This window comes from Trachypithecus francoisi, unplaced genomic scaffold, assembly GCF_009764315.1.
Source record: "Trachypithecus francoisi isolate TF-2019V2 unplaced genomic scaffold, Tfra_2.0 Lachesis_group10, whole genome shotgun sequence".
Classification (NCBI taxonomy): Eukaryota; Metazoa; Chordata; class Mammalia; order Primates; family Cercopithecidae; genus Trachypithecus; species Trachypithecus francoisi.
In genome coordinates, this window is record NW_022681455.1 from 93,495,440 (window position 1) to 93,516,058 (window position 20,619).

Consider the following 20,619-nt stretch of genomic DNA (forward strand, 5'->3'; position numbering starts at 1 on the left):
TACAGGCGTGAGCCACCACGCCCAGCCTCGTAATGATTTTACATATTTTACATTAATAGAACACCTAAGGGTTTGCTAATTAGCTACTGAAAATAATTTAGAAGGATATTTCTGGATAAATATTACAAGTTGGATTATTTTTCTTTTAGTTTCTAATTTTTGCTAGGACTCATGCTGTTACATGTTAAGGTCATATTAGACTGAAAAATAAAAGAATGAGGGCAGTGATACTCCCACAATTAATGTAATGACCTTTTTCAGCATTTAAAAACTTTTTCCTTATTCTTGCCCATTACGCAAACATTTTTTTTTTTTAAAGGGATTTTAGGCGTAGAACATTATGAATGATCTCCTGAAGTGGGGGGAAAAATATCATGATATCTTTTGTAAATTAAAAAAAAAAATTTAACTAAATCTCAGGTAAGTTTTTGTTTTTAGATATGGAGCTTACTGCTTCATAGCTTTTTTGTATTTATTCTATATTCAGGATGAAGCTTTCTTCCCAATGAAGCTTATGTCTGTGTTTTGGTTAGGGTGGTGGTGGTGTTTTAACTCTTTTCTTGGGAGACTATGAAGGTTTTAAATTTCTGAATATAAATATAGAAAATAACCCAAAGTGTAGAGTATAAGACACCTTTACAAGCATCCAATTAAAACCTGTCATTGATGAGGAAACAGGGCCAGAGTTGAATATGTTGTCACATACTCAGTTACTATCAGAGATTAGAGTTTTGGTCCCTGATAAGAAAACAACAATTCTATTAAGTTTTAATTTATGTTTTGGGGTAGTAAAATTTCTCTCTTGGAACCTTTTGTCCTACTTTAAAAATGTCTATTGTGGCCTGAGCAACATAGTGAGACCCTGTCTACAAATATATATATATATATATATATTTTTTTTTTTTTTTTTGAGATGGAGTCTGGCTCTGTTGCCCGGGCTGGAGTGCAGTGGTGCTATCTTGGCTCACTACAACCTCTGCCTCCTGGGTTGAAGCAATTCTCCCGCCTCAGCCTCCCAAGTAGCTAAGACTACAGGCACCCACAATGCCCAGCAAATTTTTGTATTTTTAGTAGAGATGGAGTTTCATTATGTAGGCCAGGCTGGTCTCGAACTCCTGACCTCATGATTCGCCTGCCTCAGCCTCTCGAAATGCTGGGATTACAGGTGTGAGCCACAATGCCTGGCCTACAAAATTTTTTTTTATGATTAGCCAGGCATGGTGGCACATGCCTTTAGTCTCAGCCACTCCAGAGGCAGAGGTGGGAGGTTCACTTGAGTGCAGGAAGTCAAGGTTGCAGTGAGCTATGATCATACCACTGTACTCCAGCCTGGGCAACAAAACAAGACCCTGTCTCAAGAAAAAAAAAAAAAAGTTCATTTAGAATTGTAAGTAATGATTAAGTCAATTAAGCAAAGATACATTATATGTCCATATAAAAGAATTACTTTCAGAATACTTTGGTTAGAAGTTTTCTAAGCAGGTTGAGCGCAGTGGCTCACGCCTGTAATCCCAGCACTTGTTTGTTTGTTTGTTGTTTGTTGTTGTTTTTGTTTGTTTGAGACGGAGTTTAGCTCTTGTTGTCCAGGCTGAGGGCAATGGTGCTATCTCAGCTCACTGCAACCTCTGCCTCCCGGGTTCAAGTGATTCTCCTGCCTCAGCCTCCCGAGTAGCTGGGATTACAGGCATGCACCACCATGCCTTGCTAATTTTGTATCTTTAGTAGAAATGGGATTTCTCCGTGTTGATCAGGCTGGTCTCAAACTACCGACCTCAGGTGACCCGCCCGCCTCAGCCTCTCAAAGTGCTGGGATTACAGGCGTGAGCCACCGCACCCGGCCAATCCCAGCACTTTAGGAGGCTGAGACAGGTGGATCACCTGAGGTCAGGAATACGAGACCAGCCTGACCAACGTGGTGAAACCCTGTCTCTACTAAAAATACAAAATTAGCTGAGTGTGGTGGAGGGCAGCTGTAATTCCAGCTACTCAGGAGGCTGAGAAGGAGAATCGCTTGAACCCAGGAGGCAGAGGTTGCAGTGAGCCGACTTTGCACCATTTTATTCCAGCCTGGGTGACAAGAGCAAAACTCCATCTTAAAAAAAAAAAAAAAAAAAAAAAAAAAAGTTTTCTAAGCAGTATAGGGCTGGATGAAAATTGGGTCACAGTTTGGGATTTGCTATCCAGACATCTTGTACTCTACCTTTTTAAAAATTGCTAAGTATACTGCCAAAAACTAGATTCTATAATATTTCATCTTCATGAAAAAGAAATAGTACGTGGGCCATAATATACGTATAATGGAATGTTAGCCTTAAAAAGGAAGATACTCTGACACATGCTAGCTACAACATGGAAGAACCTTTAGGACATTATGCTAAGTGAAACAGACCAGTCACGAAAAGAGAAATCCTGTATGATTGTACTTATATGAGTTGTCTAGAGTTGTCATGTTCATCGAAATGACAGTAGATGGTGATTGCCAGGAGTAAGGGTTAAGAGAAGTGGTGGGTAGTGGGTATAGAGTTAAAATTTTATGGTTGGGTACAGTGGCTCACACCTGTAATCCCAGCACTTTGCGAGGCTGAGGTGGGCGGATCATGAGGTCAGGAGTTTGAGACCAGCCTGACCAAAATGGTGAAACCCTGTCTCTACTAAAAATAAAAAAAATTTAGTCAGGCATGGTGACGAGTGCCTGTAATCCCAGCTACTTAGGAGGCTGAGGCAGGAGAATCGCTTAAACCCGGGAGGTGGAGGTTGCAGTGAGCTGAGATCATGCCATTGCACTCCAGGCTGGGTGAGAGTGAGACTCTGCCTCAAAAAAAAAAGAAAGAAAAAAATATATATGATTAAACAGTTCCAGAGATTGGTGCACAACAATGAGAATATACTTAACACTACCGAACTGTATACTTAAAAATAGTTAGCATGGACTTGGCTCATGACTGTAATCCCAGCATTTTGGGAGGCCGAGGCAGGTGGATCACTTGAGGCCAGGAGTTCAAGACCAGCCTGGCCAACATGGCAAAACCCCATCTCTACAAAAAATACAAAAATTAGCCAGGTATGGTGATACATGCCTATAAACCCAGCTACTTGGGAGGCTGAGGCATGAGAATCTCTTGAGCCTGGGAAGCAGAAGTTGCAGTGAGCTGAGATCGTACCACTACACTCTAGCCTGGGGGACAGAGTGAGACTGTCTCCAAAAAAAAAAAAACCAAAAAACAGGATGGTCACTTCTGTTACACGTATTTTACCACATTAAAAAAGGGTTTTTAATGGGCCATAAACTCAATGTCCAAATAATCATTGTTGCTACCTTTTTTAAAAAGTTTTACAAAAGATTTTTTTAAAAACTCAGTTTCTGCTTTATGTAGCATTCCCTCTCCCTCACCAAAAAAAGTTTGTCATTTTCATGAATAAATACTTATTATCTGATACTGTGTGCTACTATTTAGTAGATACTAACGATACATCATATAAAAATTACTGACTTAAATTTTATGGTGAGTATAGGCTTTAAGATAATATGTAAACTATAGAATGTTAGCTAGTACTAAGACAGAAAAATAAAACAAGGAAGGGGGAGTGAAGCATCGGAGGGGAAATGATGACATTTTAGAAAGGGCAATCAGGAAAGGCCTCACTAGGAAAGTCACTTTTGAGTAAAGAACTTGCTGTAATGAAGAATGGTGCATTGAGCAGAGGGAACAGTAAATACAAAGTCCTGGAAGATCCTACATTCCTGGCTTTCAAGATTGTTTTTAATTATAGGATCCATATGACAAAATGTGCTACTTTAACTGTCAAGTGTACAGTGCAGTGGCATCAACTTCATTCGCAGTGTTGTACAACCATCACCACTACCTGTTTCCATTTTTTTTACCACCTCAAAGCACTGTACCCATTACCAAATAACTTCTACTCTCCCCTTCCTCTAGCCCCAGTAACCTCTAATCTAGTTTTATGTACCTTCTGTCTCTGAATTTTCCTATTCTAGGTACTTCATATAAGTGGAATATTTGCTTTGTGTCTACCTGCTAATATCTCTGAACATAGTGTCCTCAGGGTTCATCCATGTTGTAGCATGTATCAAAACTTTATTACTTTTTATGGCTGAGTAAGGTTCTATTATAAATATCTGTTGATGGACACTTTGTTTTCAGCTTTTGTCTATTGTGAATAATGCTGCTATGAGTGTTTGTGTACAAGTTCTCTATTTGAGTCCCTATTTTCAATTGCTTTTGGTGAATAGTATGTACCTAGGAGTGAATTTGCTGGGTTATAAGGTAATTCTCTGTTTAACTTTTTAAAATGTTTTGTTATTTAGGCCAGGCGTGGTGGTTCATACCTGTAATCCCAGCACTTTGGGAGGCTGAGGTGGGGGGCTCACCTAAGGTCAGGAGTTCGAGATCAGCCTGGCCAACACAGGGAAACCCTGTGTCTACTAAAAATACAAAAAAATTACCTGGGCATGGTGGTGGGCACCTGTAATCCCAGCTACTCGGGAGACTGAGGCAGGAGAATCGTTTGAATCCTGGAGGCAGAGGTTGCAATGAGCCAAGATTGCACCATTGCACTCCAGCCTTGGTGTCAGAGTGAGACCCCGCCTCCAAATATATATATATATATATATATATAAAATTTTCCTTTGTTTTTTGTTTGTTTGTTTTTGGTTTTTAGAGACAAGGTCTCACCTTGTCACCCAGGCAGAAGTGCAGTGGTGCAGTCATAGTTCACTGCAGCCTTGGCCTCCTGGGCTCAAGCAGTCCTCCTGCCTCAGCCTCCTGAGTAGCTGGGACTACAGGCACACATGTACCTGTCTGGCTTGTTTAACTTTTTGAGGAACCACCACACTATTTTCCACAGTGGCTATACCATTTTACATTCCTACCAGAAATGTATGAGGGTTCCAATTTCTTCACATCTTCTCCAATGCTTGTTTATTTTTTATACCATTCCTAGTAGGTGTGAAGTGATATCTCATTGTGATTTCTATTTGTGTTTCCCTAATGACTGATGTTGAGTGTCTTCATGTCCTCCTTGGACATTCCTGTATCTTTTTTAGTGAAATATCTAATGAAGGTCTTTGTCCATTTTAAAATTGGGTTGTTTGTCTTTCTGCTATTGAGTTGTAGGAGTTCTTTAAAAATTCTGGATATTAAACCCTTATCAGATATATGATTTACAAATACTTTCTTGCATTCTGTGGGTTGCCTTATTATCTTCTGCTACCTTTGGGTTTAGTTTGCTTTTCTATTTCCTTAGGGGTACAATTAGGTTATTAATTTAAGATGTATCTTTTTAAAATATAGTTGTTCACAGGTATAACTTTCCCTCAGAGCACTCCTTTCACTGGATCTGATAAGTTTTGCTATATTGCGTTTCAATTTTCACTTGCCTAAAGGTATTTTCTAATTTTCCTCGTTATTTCTTAGACCCATTGATTGTGTGCTGTTTAATTTTTACATTTTGTGATTTTTCTAATTTGGCTTCTGTTATTGATATTTAGGTTTATTCCATTGGAGTCAGAGAGGACACTTTGTATACTTGTAATATTTTAAAATGTTTAAAGAATTGTTTTGTGGCCTACCATATGGCCAGTCCTGGAGAGTGTTTCATCTGTACTCTGGAAGAATGTGTATATTTTGCTATTGTTGGGTAGAGTGTCTGTATATGTCTGTTAGATCTAATTGGTTTGTAGTGTTGTTCAAATCCTCTTTTGTTATTGATTTTCTGTCTGGTTGGTCTGTTCATTATTGAAAATGAGATATTTAAGTCCCCGACTATTGTAGAACTTTCTACAATTATATTGTAGAATTGTTTGTTTTTCCCTTCAATTCTGAGTATTTTTACTTCATAAATTTTGTGGGTCTGTTGTTAGGTGCATACATATTTATAATTGTTATATCATATTGGTAGGCTGAGTCACTTTCATCAGTGCGTAATGTCCTTCTTTGTCTCTTGTAACCTTTCTCTCTCTCTCTCTCTCTTTCTCTCGTACCCAGCCATTTTTTTATTTCAGGCTGAAGTGCAGTGGCACAATCATAGTTCACTGTAACCTCCAACTCCTGGGCTCAGGAGATACTCCAGCCTCAGCCTCCCAGTTAGCTAGGACTACAGGTGTGCACTATCATACTGGCTAATTAAAAATATATATACATTTTTTTTGTAGAAATGGGGTCTTGCTGTATTTCCCAGGCAGGTCTTGAACTCCTGGCCTCAAGCAATACTGTTACCTCAGCCTCCCAAAGTGCTGGGATTGCGGCAGGTATGAGTCACTGTGCAAGGCCCTCTTGTAACCTTTTTTGACTTACAGTATTTTGTTTGATACTAATATCCCAGCTCTCTTTTGGTTACTATTTTTATGAAATATATTTTTTCATTTCTTGTTTTTTATTCTCCTGTGACTTTGTATTTAGAGTGAGCCTCTTGTGAACAGTATATAAGATGGATTATGTTTTTGTTTTCATTTTTATCCATTCTGCTAATCTCTTCCTTTTAAGTAGAAAATTTCATTCATTTACATTTGAAGTAATTATTGATAAGGAAAACCTACTTCTGTTATTTTGCTTTTTGCTTTTTAATGTCTTGTATGCTCTTTGTTCCTTAACTCATCCATTACTGCCAATTTCTTATATTTAGATTTTTTTTTTTTTTTTTGTAGCATGCCATTTTGATTTCTTTCTTTCCTTTTCTGTATATTCTTTAGTTATTTCCTTAATGGTTATGTTGGGGATTATAATTAACAAAAGTTATAACAATGTATTTTAAATGCCAAGTTAGTTTCAGTGGTATACACATGCTTAGCTCCTAAACATCTGTCTCTTCACCTTTGTGTTGTTATTGTCAAAGATTACATCTGTCTACATTGAGTGCTCATTAACAGAAATTTAAAATGGGCTATTTCTTTGCCTTTAGCATCATATTTTTTAAAAAGGCATTACTTAACAAAGGTACAATTATGCTGGCTTTTATATTTACCTATATAATTACCTTTAGCAGTATTCTTTGTTTCTTCATATGGCTTCAAGATATTCTCTAGTGTCCTTTCATTTTATCCTAATGGATTCCCTTAATCATGTCTTTTAGAGCAGCTCTACTAATAACAAACTCCTTTAGCTTTTATTTATCTAAATGGATCTTAATTTCTCTTCATTCTTAAAAAAATAGTTTTTTGCATAGAATTCTTAGTCAACAGTTTTTTTCTTTCAGCACTTCAAATATTTCATGTCAGTGCCTCTGGCCTTCATGGTTTCTGATGAGAAATCTATTTTTATCTTGTTGAAGTCCTCTTTTACTTGATGAGTCTTTTTTCTCTTGCCACTTTCAAGATTCTCTTTGTCTTTTGACAAATTGACTATAATGTGTTATGATGTGATCTCTTAGAATTTATCCTCCATGGAGTTTGTTGAGCTTCTTGGATGTGTAGATTAATGTCGTTCATCAAATTTGGGGAGTTTGGGGCCATTATTTCCTCAAATAGTCTTTCTGCCCTTTTCTCTCTCTCCTCCTCCTGGGATGCCCACAATGTATATTTTATTCTCTTGATGTTGTCTCATAGGTTTTTTGGACTCTGTTCACTTTTCTTCATTTTCCCTTCCCTCCCTTCCCCTTCCCTCCTCCACTGTTTTAGATTTAAGTTGGAAAATGTTTGATTCTTGTAATAAGCAATACAAAATTAAAACTCTCCTTCTTCTGCCTTCCTTCCACACCTATGCGTCTACTCAAAGGCATTGCCCCAGTAATTCTTCTCTCTCCTGTAGTCCCAGCTACAGGAATGCACCATGCCTGGCTAATTTTTTTTGTTGTTTTTTTTGAGATGGAGTCTCACTCTGTCGCCCAGGCTGGAGTGCAGGGGCCAGATCTCGACTCAATGCAAGCTCCGCCTCCCGGGTTTACGTCATTCTCCTGCCTAAGCCTCCGGAGTAGCTGGGACTACAGGCGCCCGCCACCACGCCTGGCTAATTTTTTGTATTTTTTGGTAGAGACAGGGTTTCACGGTGTTAGCCAGGATGGTCTCGATCTCCTGACTTCATGATCTGCCCGTCTCGACCTCCCAGAGTGCTGGGATTACAGGGGTGAGCCACCGCGCCCGGCCTTTTTTTTTTTTTTTTTGTAGAGACAAGGGTCCCCTCCCCTTCCCTTGTCCTGTCCTTTTCTGACAGAGTCTCGCTGTGTCACGCAGGCTGGAGTGCAGTGGCACAATCTCACCTCACTGCAAACTCCGCCTTTCGGGTTCAAGCGATTCTCCTGCCTCAACCTCTCCCAAGTAGCTGGGATTATAGGCGCCTGCCATCATGCCCACCTAGTTTTTGTATTATTTTTTTTTTTAGTAGAGACGGGGTTTCACCATGTTGGCCAGGTTGGTCTCGAATTCCTGACCTCAGGTGATCCACCCGCCTTGGACTCCCAGAGTTCTGGGATTACAGGCATGAGCCACCACGTCCAGCCTCTTCATTATTTTTTCTTTGTGATCCTCTTGTTGGAGAATCTGGTAATTTCAATCCTTCTATGTTCAAGTCTTCAAGTTTGCTGATTATGTCTTCATTTTGCTCAAATCTCCTGTTGAACCATGATAATGCATTTTTTATTTCAGGTATTGTACTTTTCAGCTCCATAATTTCTATTTTGTTACTTTTAAGATGTTCTATTTCTGTATTGATATTCTTATTTTGTTCATATGCCTTTTTCCTGATTTGCTTTCATTCTTGGGCCATGGTTTCCTTTAGCTTTTTGATCATGTCTAAGACACTTGATTTCAAGTTTTTGACCATCAAATCTAATGGACTTTCTTGGGGACAGTTTCTGTCAACTTTTTTCTTCCTTTGGATGGGCTTTCTTATTCTTTGTATGCTTTGAGGGTATGTGTGTGTGTGTGTTTCGGGGCGGCGGTGCACATACACATGCGTGTGTGTGTGTGTATGTATGTGAGAAAACCAGACCATTTGATACTGTGATGTGCTAACTTCAGAAATAAGATTTACTCCCTCCCTTAGCATTTGCTGTTCTTCATTGTTGAAGTCTGGAGTCATTCGTTTAGACATTTTTTTAAAACTATTTTCTGTATTGACTATATTGGTTGTTGTCTGAGGTCACTGAAGCCTCTATTACTTAGGTTTGTGTTTAGCCAGTGTTTTAATACAGATTTCCTTGAATGCTAGGTGTATTTTGTTTTCAGCATTCTCTTGGTTGTTATAAACATTGACTGTTTTCCAGAGTTCTGATAAAGTTGGTTCTGACACTTCCTGCTTGTTTTGGGTGTTTCTGTGGAGAGACAGGTATTTGGAGCTGTCTACTCTTGTCATTTTGCTGACTTCACTCTCTCATGCTTGGCTTTTTAGTGACCTGAGGAGGACATTGTGGCTAAAGCAAGGGGGTGAGCAAGAGAGAAGTACAACCAGAGATGAGGGCAGAGAGCTGTTCTGGTGGTGGTGCAGGGCCGTGCTTACAAGTCATAGTAAGGATTTCAGTTTTTCATGTGAGTGACATAAAGAGTCATTGGAGGGTTGTGAGCCGAGTGGTATCCTGAATTAACTTGCATTTTAATGAGATCACTGTTTTGAAACAGGGCAAGGTAAATAGCAGGCTGTTAGTTGCCAATCAAGTGTCCAAGATGAGAAGTCAAGTGGTTTGTTAGGTAAATGGGTCTAAATTTAAGGTAGAGATATATAATTAATAGATGTAAGTTTGGGAATTGCCAATATAGAGATTTTATTTAAAACCTTGAGATTGGATGAAATCACCTTGGAGGTGAGTATAGATAGAAAAGAGAAGAGGTTGGGGTCCTCCAACATTTGTAGATTGAAATCTGTAAAAAGAGAATGAGAATAAACACTCAGAAAAGTAGGAGAGAAACAAAGTGAATATCATATATAACAATTGAATGAAGTTAAGTGTTTTAAAGAGGACTCCATGATAACTACATCAAATGCTGCCAATAGGTAGTGTTAGATGAGAAGTGAAAAATGACCCTCGTATTTACTTATGTGAAGGTCCGTATGCTCTCAGGTCAGTTTGGTGAGATGATGGGAATAAAACTGGATTTCAAGAGAGAATGGCAATAAATAAATTGAAGACAGTAACCCTAACAGATTTCTGAAGTTTATTGTAAAGAGGAAGAAAGAAGGGGGAGGAAATTGAAAGGATAATAAATGGGATCAAGAGAGGGGATATTTGAAGATGAGAGAAATAACAGCTTGTTTGTATACAGATGAGAATGGGACAAATTGATGACTCAGGAGAGAGAAGAATTACTGGGGTAATGCCTTTGAGTAGACGAGTAGGTGGGGAAGGAAGGCAGAAGAAGGAGAGTTTTAATTTTTTATTGCTCATTACAAGAATCAAACATTTTCCAACTTAAATCTAAAACAGTGGAGGAAACTTTTTAAAAGTAATATCCTTGTTTTTTGTTTTTGTTTTTGGAGACAGGGCCTTCAGGCTAGAGTGTAGTGGCTCAGTCATGACTCACTGCAGCCTCAATCTCTCAGGCTCAAGTGATCCTCCCACCTCAGCCTCCCAAATAGCTGGGACTACAGGAATGCACCATGCCCGGCTAATTTTTTTTTTTTTTTTTGGTAGAGACAAGGGTCTTATTTTGTTACCTAGGCTGGTCCTGGGCTTAAGCATTCCTCCCACTTCGGCCTTCCAAAGTGCTGGGATTACAGGTGTGAGCCACTGCACCTTGCCAATTTTCAGATTTATTTGTGATATGATTGAGGAAAGCTGATCAGAAATACTTCAGCTTGTAGGTAGGAGACACAATTATTCTGGCATGTGAGTATCTGTATGCTAGCTGGTAAGGTGCCCAGGAAAAGAGAGATCAGATCAAATAATGAATATACAGCTGAATAGAAAGAGTACACGTCCTTACCTGCTTTAATCCTTACTGGATACAGAGTTAATCAGTTCTTGTTACCTTTTAAAGGGCTAGCCTTAAATAATTAAGGGACAATATTGAATTCATATTAATTTTTTTTTTTTTTTTGAGACGGTGTCTCGCTCTGTCGCCCAGGCTGGAGTGCAGTGGCCAGATCTCAGCTCACTGCAAGCTCCGCCTCCCGGGTTTACGCCATTCTCCTGCCTCAGCCTCCCGAGTAGCTGGGACTACAGGTGCCCGCCACCTCACCCGGCTAGTTTTTTTGTATTTTTTAGTAGAGACGGGGTTTCACGGTGTTAGCCAGCATAGTCTCGATCTCCTGACCTCGTGATCCGCCCATCTCGGCCTCCCACAGTGCTGGGATTACAGGCTTGAGCCACCGCGCCGGCCGAATTCATATTAATTTAATGTTAATACCCTTTCAATTGATATTTATTACTCAAAAGTATCTGGGCTTCCTAATTTTTTGATAAAAAGTAAGAATTCTAGATATCCTAAATTTAAATTTTCAAATTTCACTAATGTTTTACTAATATTTCCTGAGCTGTGACTTTCTAGATCTGACTCTTCCTCAAACCAAACATCACTTACTATTATTACTGATTTAAAAACATCTTGCTTTTGTGTGGAAAACATTTTAATATACATTGTATCACTTAATCATTGTATCAAGTATGTAGGATAGTCAGAGGGTTTTTTGTTGATTCTTTAGTTTTTATATTCTTCAGGTCCCTAATAATAAGGAGCTTTGTGGATGATACTATGCATCTTCTAGAGAAGTGGTCCTCAACCTTTTTGGCACCAGGGACTGGTTTCGTGGATGGGGGTGGGGAAGTGGGGGGGTGGGTGGAGGGAGATGATTTCAGGATGAGACTGTTCCACCTCAGGCATGAATTAGATTGTCATAAGGGAGCACAACCTAGATCACTTACGTGTGCAGTTCACGATAGGGTTCACGCTGCTATGAGAATCTAATGCTGCCGCTGATGTGACAGGAGGCGGAGCTCGGGCAGTAATTCTAGCCAACCCGCTGCTCACCTCCTGCTGTGCAGCCTGGTTTCTAACAGGCCGCGCACCCATTCCATCTGCAGCCTGGGGTTTCGGGACCCATGTTCTAGAGTTATCATTTGTGACAGAGTCAGTAAAAATCATTTCAGTTAAATTTTGAAGTTTTAAATTTTGATTGATTAAAATGATTGCTATAGCTTACCCCTTCTCAAAAAAAAAAAGATTTTTTTCTTGAGTCATTTAAATATATATCTACTGTAGAGTTCTTATTTATTTTAAAATTTTTCCAGAGCATACTTTTTACATTACTAGCTTATTTTAACATTGTCATAAGTTTCAAAGTTGTATTGGATAGATAAAATATTTTCTTTGAGAAGACACAGACTTCCACTGTAACTTAAATCATCCAAAGGAACTTCACCTACTTAATTTTTACTCAGATCTACCTTGCAAATACTTGCCAAGTAAAATTAGTTGGTAATTAGGTTGAATAAAATCAGTTGATTTTTTTTTTTTTTTTTTTTTTTTTTTGAGACAGTGTCTCACTCTGTTGCCTAAGCTGGAGTGCAGTGGCACAATTATGGCTCACTGCAGCCTCAACCTCTCAGGTGCAAGCAGTCCTCCCACCTCAGCCTCCCAGGTAGCCGAGACTACAGGTACACACCACCGTGGCTGAGTAGTTTTAAAATTTTTTTTTGAGACGGGTGTCACGCTTGTTGCCCAGGCTGGTCTCAAACTCCTGGGCTCAAGTGATCCTCCTTATCTAAAAGATATAACAGAAAATTAGAAGTTTTGAAATAATTTTACTTATATAATTTTTATTCTTAAAGTAGCTTTACTGAGATGTAATTCAGATACCATACAATTCATTCATCTAAAATGTATATTTAGTGGCTTTTGGCATACTCAAGAGTTGTTTATCCGTTACCATGGAACCAATTTTAGAGCATTTTCATTACCCGCAAAAGAAATCCCATAACCTGTAGCTAACACTCACCAATCACCAGTCCTTCTACCCACCCACCATGCCACCAGCTCTAGGTGACCACTAATCTATTTTCTCTATATATATACTTGCCTACTTTTGACATTTTATATAAATCGAATCATATAATATGTGGTTTTTTGTCACTGACCTCTTTCACTTAGCATAATGTTTTCAGAGTTCATCTGTGTTGTAGCATGTATCAGTACTTAATTTCTCTTTATTGTTTTTGTTCCTTTTTTTCTAGGATTTTGACACTTCATGACCTGTCATTATTTAGAGCAATAATGAATATTGATCTGTTTTGGATTAGTTGATGACCTTCGGAAATGATCCAATAATATCTACTATAGAGAAGCTGAATATACTCCATTTGGAGTGAACAACCGGATTGTTACAGAATTTCCAAGATGACAGATCCAATGATGGATTTTTTTGATGATGCCAATCTTTTTGGTGAGACCTTAGAAGGCTTGTCAGATGATGCATTTGTACAACCAGGGCCTGTTTCACTAGTTGATGAATTGAATTTGGGTGCAGAATTTGAACCGTTGCACATAGATTCACTGAACCATGTTCAAGGTACTCCAGCACATCAGAAGATGACTGATTTTGAACAGTTAAATCAATTTGATTCAATAAAATTTCACCACGTTAATCAATCTTTTGGTAGCCCAGCTGAACATGTGTTATCTCCACACTCTCAGTTTAATTGTTCTCCAATCCACCCCCAAAACCAACCCAATGGTTTGTTTCCAGATGTATCAGATGGCAGTCCAATGTGGGGCCATCAGACATCTACTAGCATTTCAAATCAAAATGGATCTCCTTTTCACCAACAAGGACATTCACACTCTATGCATCAAAATAAGAGCTTTGTGGCGCACCATGACTTTGCCTTATTTCAGGCCAATGAACAACAAACACAGTGCACTTCACTACGCTCACAACAAAACAGAAATAATCTCAACCCAGGGCAGAATTCTCTTAGCCAGTCTAAAAATTTTATGAATGTTTCTGGTCCACATAGAGTCAGCGTTAACCACCCACCACAAATGACTAATGCATCTAATTCACAACAGTCTATTTCAATGCAGCAATTTTCTCAAACGTCGAATCCTTCAGCACACTTCCACAAGTGTAGCAATCATCAAGAAGGAAATTTTAATGGACCTTCCCCAAATATGACTTCTTGTTCTGTCAGCAATTCACAACAATTTTCTTCACATTATTCCTTTTCCAGTAATCATATATCACCAAACAGTCTACTTCAGTCCTCTGCAGTTCTTGCACCTAATCATACAAATCAGACTTTATCTGATTTTACTGGAAGTAATTCCTTTTCACCTCATAGAGGAATCAAGCGAGAATCTACTCAGCATATCCTAAACCCCAATACATCATTGAATTCAAATAATTTCCAAATATTGCATTCGTCACATCCTCAGGGTAATTATAGCAATTCAAAATTATCTCCTGTGCACATGAACTTCCCAGATCCTGTTGACTCAGGAACTCAAATGGGCCACTTCAATGATCATGTAGAAACTAATGGCTTTTCATCTTTAGAAGAGAATTTACTTCATCAAGTGGAATCTCAAACTGAGCCATTCACAGGACTTGACCCCGAGGACCTCCTTCAGGAGGGTCTTCTTCCTCACTTTGATGAGTCAACATTCGGACAAGATAATTCAAGTCACATTTTAGATCATGACCTTGATCGGCAGTTTACTTCGCATCTTGTAACGCGGCCTTCTGATATGGCTCAGACTCAGTTGCAAAGTCAGGCTCGGAGTTGGCATTCATCATTTTCTAATCATCAGCATTTACATGACAGAAATCACCTGTGTTTACAGCGACAGGTATGTAGCTCTTTGCTTTTATTTTGGAGATTTGGGGGTAGGGTGGACTGTTAGTCATTGGGTTAATATTATATGAGACATAGTCAGGATTTCTCAAACTTAGTAATTCTATTAAGTGAACATACATATTTTGATACAGGTTTATATTGTTTTACAAGTCTTATATTGAAAGTGATTCACTGATATGCTCAAAGCAATAGATTAACTTCTGTATTTAGAAAATTTTAAGGTGTTAAGACTTCTTTTGTGATGTTTATGAATACCTTTGAGAGAAAGTTATTTTATCAAAAACAATTTAATAATCATAATTAAAAGGGAAAAACCAGACTGGGAAAATTTTATTGCAAATACAGTTGACATTGAGTTAATATTCCTATAAAAAGCTTTATAAATTGATTAGCAAACTTTTAACATCTCAGTTGATAACTAGATAAAGCATATAAGCTGAAATTCACAAAAAGGAAATTAAATTAGTAAACAAAACCAGACTAATATGCAGCTTTAATAATAAAAATTCAATTTAGAATGGTTTTATTTTTACCTGTTAGAAAAATATTTTAAATATTAATGCTTAATGCTGGCAAATTTATGGTGAAATTGGTACCTACATGGCTTTGTTAATTGATGCAAATATTTTGAAAAGCAATTTGGTACTAGATTAAAGAGTATAAAAATTCTCCATTTTAATAACCCAAACATAGCAGAAGTATATACCCAAAGATATTTATCTTAATATACTTACAAGGGACAGCTGAAAAAAGCAATAACTCATTGTTGTAATCATGATAGACCATAGGCACTAAAAAGATTTTGAACACTAACATTGAGAGTATGTTAATGATGGAGAAAAGAGCATAATTCAAAATTAAGATCACAGTAAAGCAAGGTTAAGAGAGTGGCCTCTGGTACCAGCCTACCTGGTTTAGAATCATGTGTCCCGCTACTTACTAGCTGGGTGACTTTGACTTAGATAATTTCTCTGTGTCTCTTTTTCCTCATCTTTAAAGTGTGAAATAATAATAGGATCCAGCTAATAGGGCTTTGGAAAGGATTAATAGATTTATAACATGTACACATGCTTAGACTATGCCTAGCATACAGTAAGAAATAAATTTTTTTTTTTGAGAGGGGTTTCTTTTGAGACAGGGTCTCATTCTATCACTCATATTGAAGTGCAGTGGCACTATCAGGGCTTACTGCAGCCTCAACCTCCCTTGGCTCAGGTGATCCTCTGGCCTCAGCCTCCTGGGTAGCTGGGACTATAGGCACGTGCCACCATGCCTGGCTATTTGTATTGTATTTGTATTGTTTTGTAAAGTTGTGGTCTTGCCATGTTGCCCAGGCTAATCTTGAGCTCCTGTGCTCAACAAATCCACTCTCTTCGGCCTCCCAAAGTGCTGGGATTATAGGCGTGAGACACTCTGCCTGGTCTTAAGTGTTTTTATTAATTATACTTTTTTTCATAGTAGTATGAAAATATGTATATGGGCCAGGTATGTTAGCTTATGCCTGTAATCCCAGCACTTTGGGAGATTGAGGTGAGAGGATTGCTTGAGGCCAGGAATTCCAGACCAGCCTGGGCAATGTAACAATACTCTATCTCTACAATAAATATATTTTTAAAAAATTAGCCAGGTATGATGGTGCACTCCTGTAGTCCCAGCTACTCAAGAGGCTGAGGTGAGCAGATGGGTAGGTCAAACCCAGGAGTTGCAGGCTGATCACACTACTGCCAGTCTAGGCATTAGAATCAGACCCTGTCTCTGAGAAAAAAAAATCTGCATATGAAAAAATACCAGAAGAAAATAGGTTTAGTTAGTGCAATTACACCTTTTTTTCCCTTATTTTCTACAATTTTATCATGAATATATTACTTTCATAACAAAAAATTAATGTAATATTTTATGTTTTTAAAAATTCTCTTGTTAAATTAAGGATTCATAAAATGCTTCAATACCTTGGTTACCTGTGATATTCAGTGGACAATGAAATGTACCAAAGTTCTTGAAATTAAATATTTAGGGATCCATTTTTCATTTTAAAGCCTTGAAGTATTTGAAAAAGATAAAATCTGTGTCTTTCCCATTGGGTTGACTTTAGTTCTATTTCTTTTTTCCTTTCTTGAGAAGGAGTCTCCCTCTGTTTCCCAGGCTAGAGTGTAGTGACGCAATTTCCGCTCACTGCAATGTCTGCCTCCCAGGTTCAAGTGATTCTCCTCCCTCGGCCTTCTGAGTAGCTGTGATTTACAGGCGTGTGCCACTCTGCCCAGCTAATTTTTGTGTTTTTAGTAGAGATGGGGTTTCAGCATGTTGGCCAGGCTGATCTCTGGTCTTGAACTCCTGACCTCAGGTGATCCACCCACCTCGATCTCCCCAAGTACTGGCATTACAGGTGTGAGCCACTGCGCCCGGCCACTTTAGTTCTATTTCAGAATGATATTTCAGCACATTTTTTGAAATGTCTAGGGAGATGTAGAAATATTTAAAAGACATTTATAAACCCTCCATCTCCCCCTCTTTTTGTGACATGAGTTGAGTATTGTGGTTTTGCTCCCTCTACTGGAAGAAGATCAAGCATCTCAGAAGGACCCTGGGAAAACTCTCCACTGGTTGAACTTAGGTGCATCTATCTACTTTGTATGTAGGTTTCTGACTAGTTTGACCAATCATTTTTGTCTAGTGTATACTTGAAATTATGAGAGCTTATTGATTTATTTTTAAACATTTTATTCTTCTAAGACGTGTTATCATTTTGATTCATATTTTGTTGTTTTTGTTTTGTTTTTTAATTATTGCATTTCTAAACATGTTTCCCAGGCTTTAAAAAGTAGTAAGGACTCCTTTTGATAGATTTGGAGTGAATGGAGGGTAATTATAAATAACTAAAGCAGTCTCTAATGCTAGCATGTAGATAGAGAGCACTCCATCTGACATAAGTTATTTTCAGACCTACCTTAACCAACCTTTCATAAATCATCTTATTCTACACTGATAATACGGTTTTAAGTCACTCACTTTTTTGTTTCAGTTTTTTTGTTTTGTTTTGTTAACTTGTTCTTTTTTTCACATGTCCAAAAAGTGACAAAGGGCAGTTTGTTTGGAATACTTTTTTCATTTATTGAAAGTCTGTTCTCGGCCGGGAGCAGTGGCTCATGCCTGTAACCGCAGAACTTTGGGAGGCCAAGGTGGGCAGATCACCTGAGATCAGGAGTTCGAGACCAGCCTGGCCAACATGGCGAAACCCCATCTCTACTAAAAAAACAAAAATTAGCGGGGCGTGGTGGCGCATGCCTGTAATCCCAGCTACTTGGGATGCTGAGGCAGGAGAATCGCTTGAACCCAGGAGGCTGAGGTTGTGATAAGTCAAGATTGTACCATTGCATTCCAGCCTGGGCAACAGAGCAAGACTCCATCTCAAAACAAAAAAAGAAAAGAAAATCTGTCTCAACCAGGTGGCATGGTTTACGCCTGTAATTCCAACACTTTGGGTGGGTGAGACAGGAGTATGACTTAAGCCCAGGAGTTTGAGGCTGCAGTGAGCTGTGATTGTGTTGCTCCACTCACCAGCCTGGGTAATAGTGAGACCCTGTCTCAAAAAAAAAAAGGAAAAAAAAAAACTCTGTTTTCAAGTTTCCTATTACTTCTTAAACAGTGATATTTGGTATTTGTTGATTGTAAGAGTGAAAAAGAGAGATGGATTGGTAGAGAGGATTCTTATGATTATTATTATATGTTGCGTATCAGTTTTATATGTACTGAATTATAGGTCACACATCCTAAATATGTGAAATGCAAATTATTTAATATGTGGAATTTATGACAGATTTTGACAGAGCATAGACTTTTTTGCCTATATAATTTTTGGCATGTTCTGTATAGTTATATAGAACATGTTATATAGTTATATATAATAAGGAGTTTTTATGTTATTATGATGCCTCCACAGGTTCTATGGAAATAAATTTTTTTCTGGATTCTTTATTGGGCTTCTTTAACTCTTAATTGTAGTAATTTCATTTTAGACTAAATTAACATCACTACATGTGTATAGGAGTTAACAGATTTAAACATAATGAAGTGGCATGATTTTTTAGTTTATGAAAAATAATTTTGAGGTACATTTTGTTGGAGCCAAAACAAGACATTCTTTAATCTACTGTTTAAAAAACCATGGATGACACTCTATTTAGAATTCTAGAAAGCTTTAGTGAGAATGTTGAATATTTAAAGAATATTTCTAAGCCTTGTTTTTTTCTTTTTTTTCTTTTTTTTTTTTGAGATGGTCTCACTTTGTCACCCTGGTTGGAGTACAGTGGTAGATCTCAGCTTACTGCAACCTCTGCCTCCTGGGCTTAAGCAATCCTCCCACCTCAGCTTCCCAAGCAGCTGGCACCACAGGCACACACCACCATGCCCCACTAATGTCTATATCTTTTTGTAGAGATAGGGTTTTGCCATGTTGGCCAGGCTGGTCTCAAACTCCTGAGCTCAAGTGATCCACCTTAGCCTCCCAAAATGCTGGGATTACAGTTATGAGCCACCGTGCCTGACTCAGCCTTGCTTTTTTAAATTTCCCAACTGTAGCGGGGTGATCGTAGGTATCACTTCAAATTTCTCAGCGTACCCTAAAGTCTGTGGCAATTGTTAACAACAGTGAATATTGCTGATTTGACTTTAGAATGTTACTGCTTAGAAAAGAGAGAAGAGCCAGGACACAGTGGGAGGAGAGGCCAGAGGGAGATGGAGAATAGTGGGGTTGTTGGGAGGAGGAAGAAAAAAGAAAAAAAGTGAGAAGCTATAGCAAGTGTTTCCAAATATAAGTATGTACAAGACATAACATAGGGAAAATACTAGCTTATTTATCATCTCTTGATTTTTGGAGGAAAGGAATTTTGAGAGACTAATACCCTGAACTTTTTATTGCTCTCATGACAAATATTTTCTGCTGTCTTTATAACAGAATCTTTAGTTTTTGTCTTATTTGTGAAGTGGGAATAACATGGAGCACTGTGATCTCTCAATGTTTGTAAATTAAGTTTAGTGTAAAAGTTCTGCATAAGTGAAGCATGTTATGAGGGATGGCAGAACTGGCATTCAAAACAGGAAACAGAATTTTAAGATGTACTCATACGTAATGTTTTGTTGCGTTTTGTATTTTGATAGATTTTGTACTTTTTTTATTACCTTGAATTATTATTTCTTTTCCTGAAGGTAGAGAAATTTACATTACTTATAAACTTAAAAAAAAAAACTTTTAAAAGAAAGATAGGTTTGAGCAGCTCATAGAAGGCTTTTTTTTTTTTTTTTTTTTTTTTGGTGGGAGACAGGGTCTCTGTCACTCAGACTGGAGTGCAGTAGGGTGTGATCATGGCTCATTGCAGCCTCTATCTCCTGGACTCAAGCAGTCCTCCTGCCTGAGCCTCCTCTGTAGTGAGCCACCAAGCCTATCTAAATTTTTTTATTTTTTGTGGAGGCAAGGTCTCACTTTGTTGCCCAGGCTGGACTCAAACTTCTGGTCTCCAGCAGTCCTCCCACCTCAGCCTACCAAGGTGCCTGACAAATTTAATAAATGGGTGTTATAAAAAAAATTGGTCCATATCAAAAACAATGTAAAGAATAAGTCATTTGTAATATTATTACCAAAAGATAATCACTGTTGCTGTTGTGTTATATAAGATTCCAGTGAGATCTCTGGTTTGTCCTTTTCCCATTTCTCATATACATATTTTTTATTTTTTATTTTTCGTTGAGACGGTGTTTCGCTTTTGTTGCCTAGGCTAGAGTGCAGTGGTGCAATCTTGGCTCATCACAACCTCCACCTCCCAGTTTCAAGCAGTTCTCCTGCCTCAGGCTCCCAGATAGCTGGGATTACAGGCATGCGCCACCACG

General features: G+C 38.3%; 1 protein-coding gene across 9 annotated transcripts in view; it reads left to right on the plus strand.

The window, feature by feature from the left end:
- CHD9 (chromodomain helicase DNA binding protein 9) overlaps nucleotides 1-20,619 on the plus strand; it is a 281,390-nt gene that overhangs the window by 89,844 nt on the left and 170,927 nt on the right. For all 9 annotated transcript variants that reach the window (XM_033218386.1, XM_033218390.1, XM_033218389.1 and 6 more), the window contains exon 2: nucleotides 13,117-14,731. In XM_033218386.1, coding sequence (XP_033074277.1) covers nucleotides 13,280-14,731 — 1,452 coding nt within the window. In that variant the 5' untranslated portion in view covers nucleotides 13,117-13,279. The remainder of the gene's footprint in view (nucleotides 1-13,116; nucleotides 14,732-20,619) is intronic.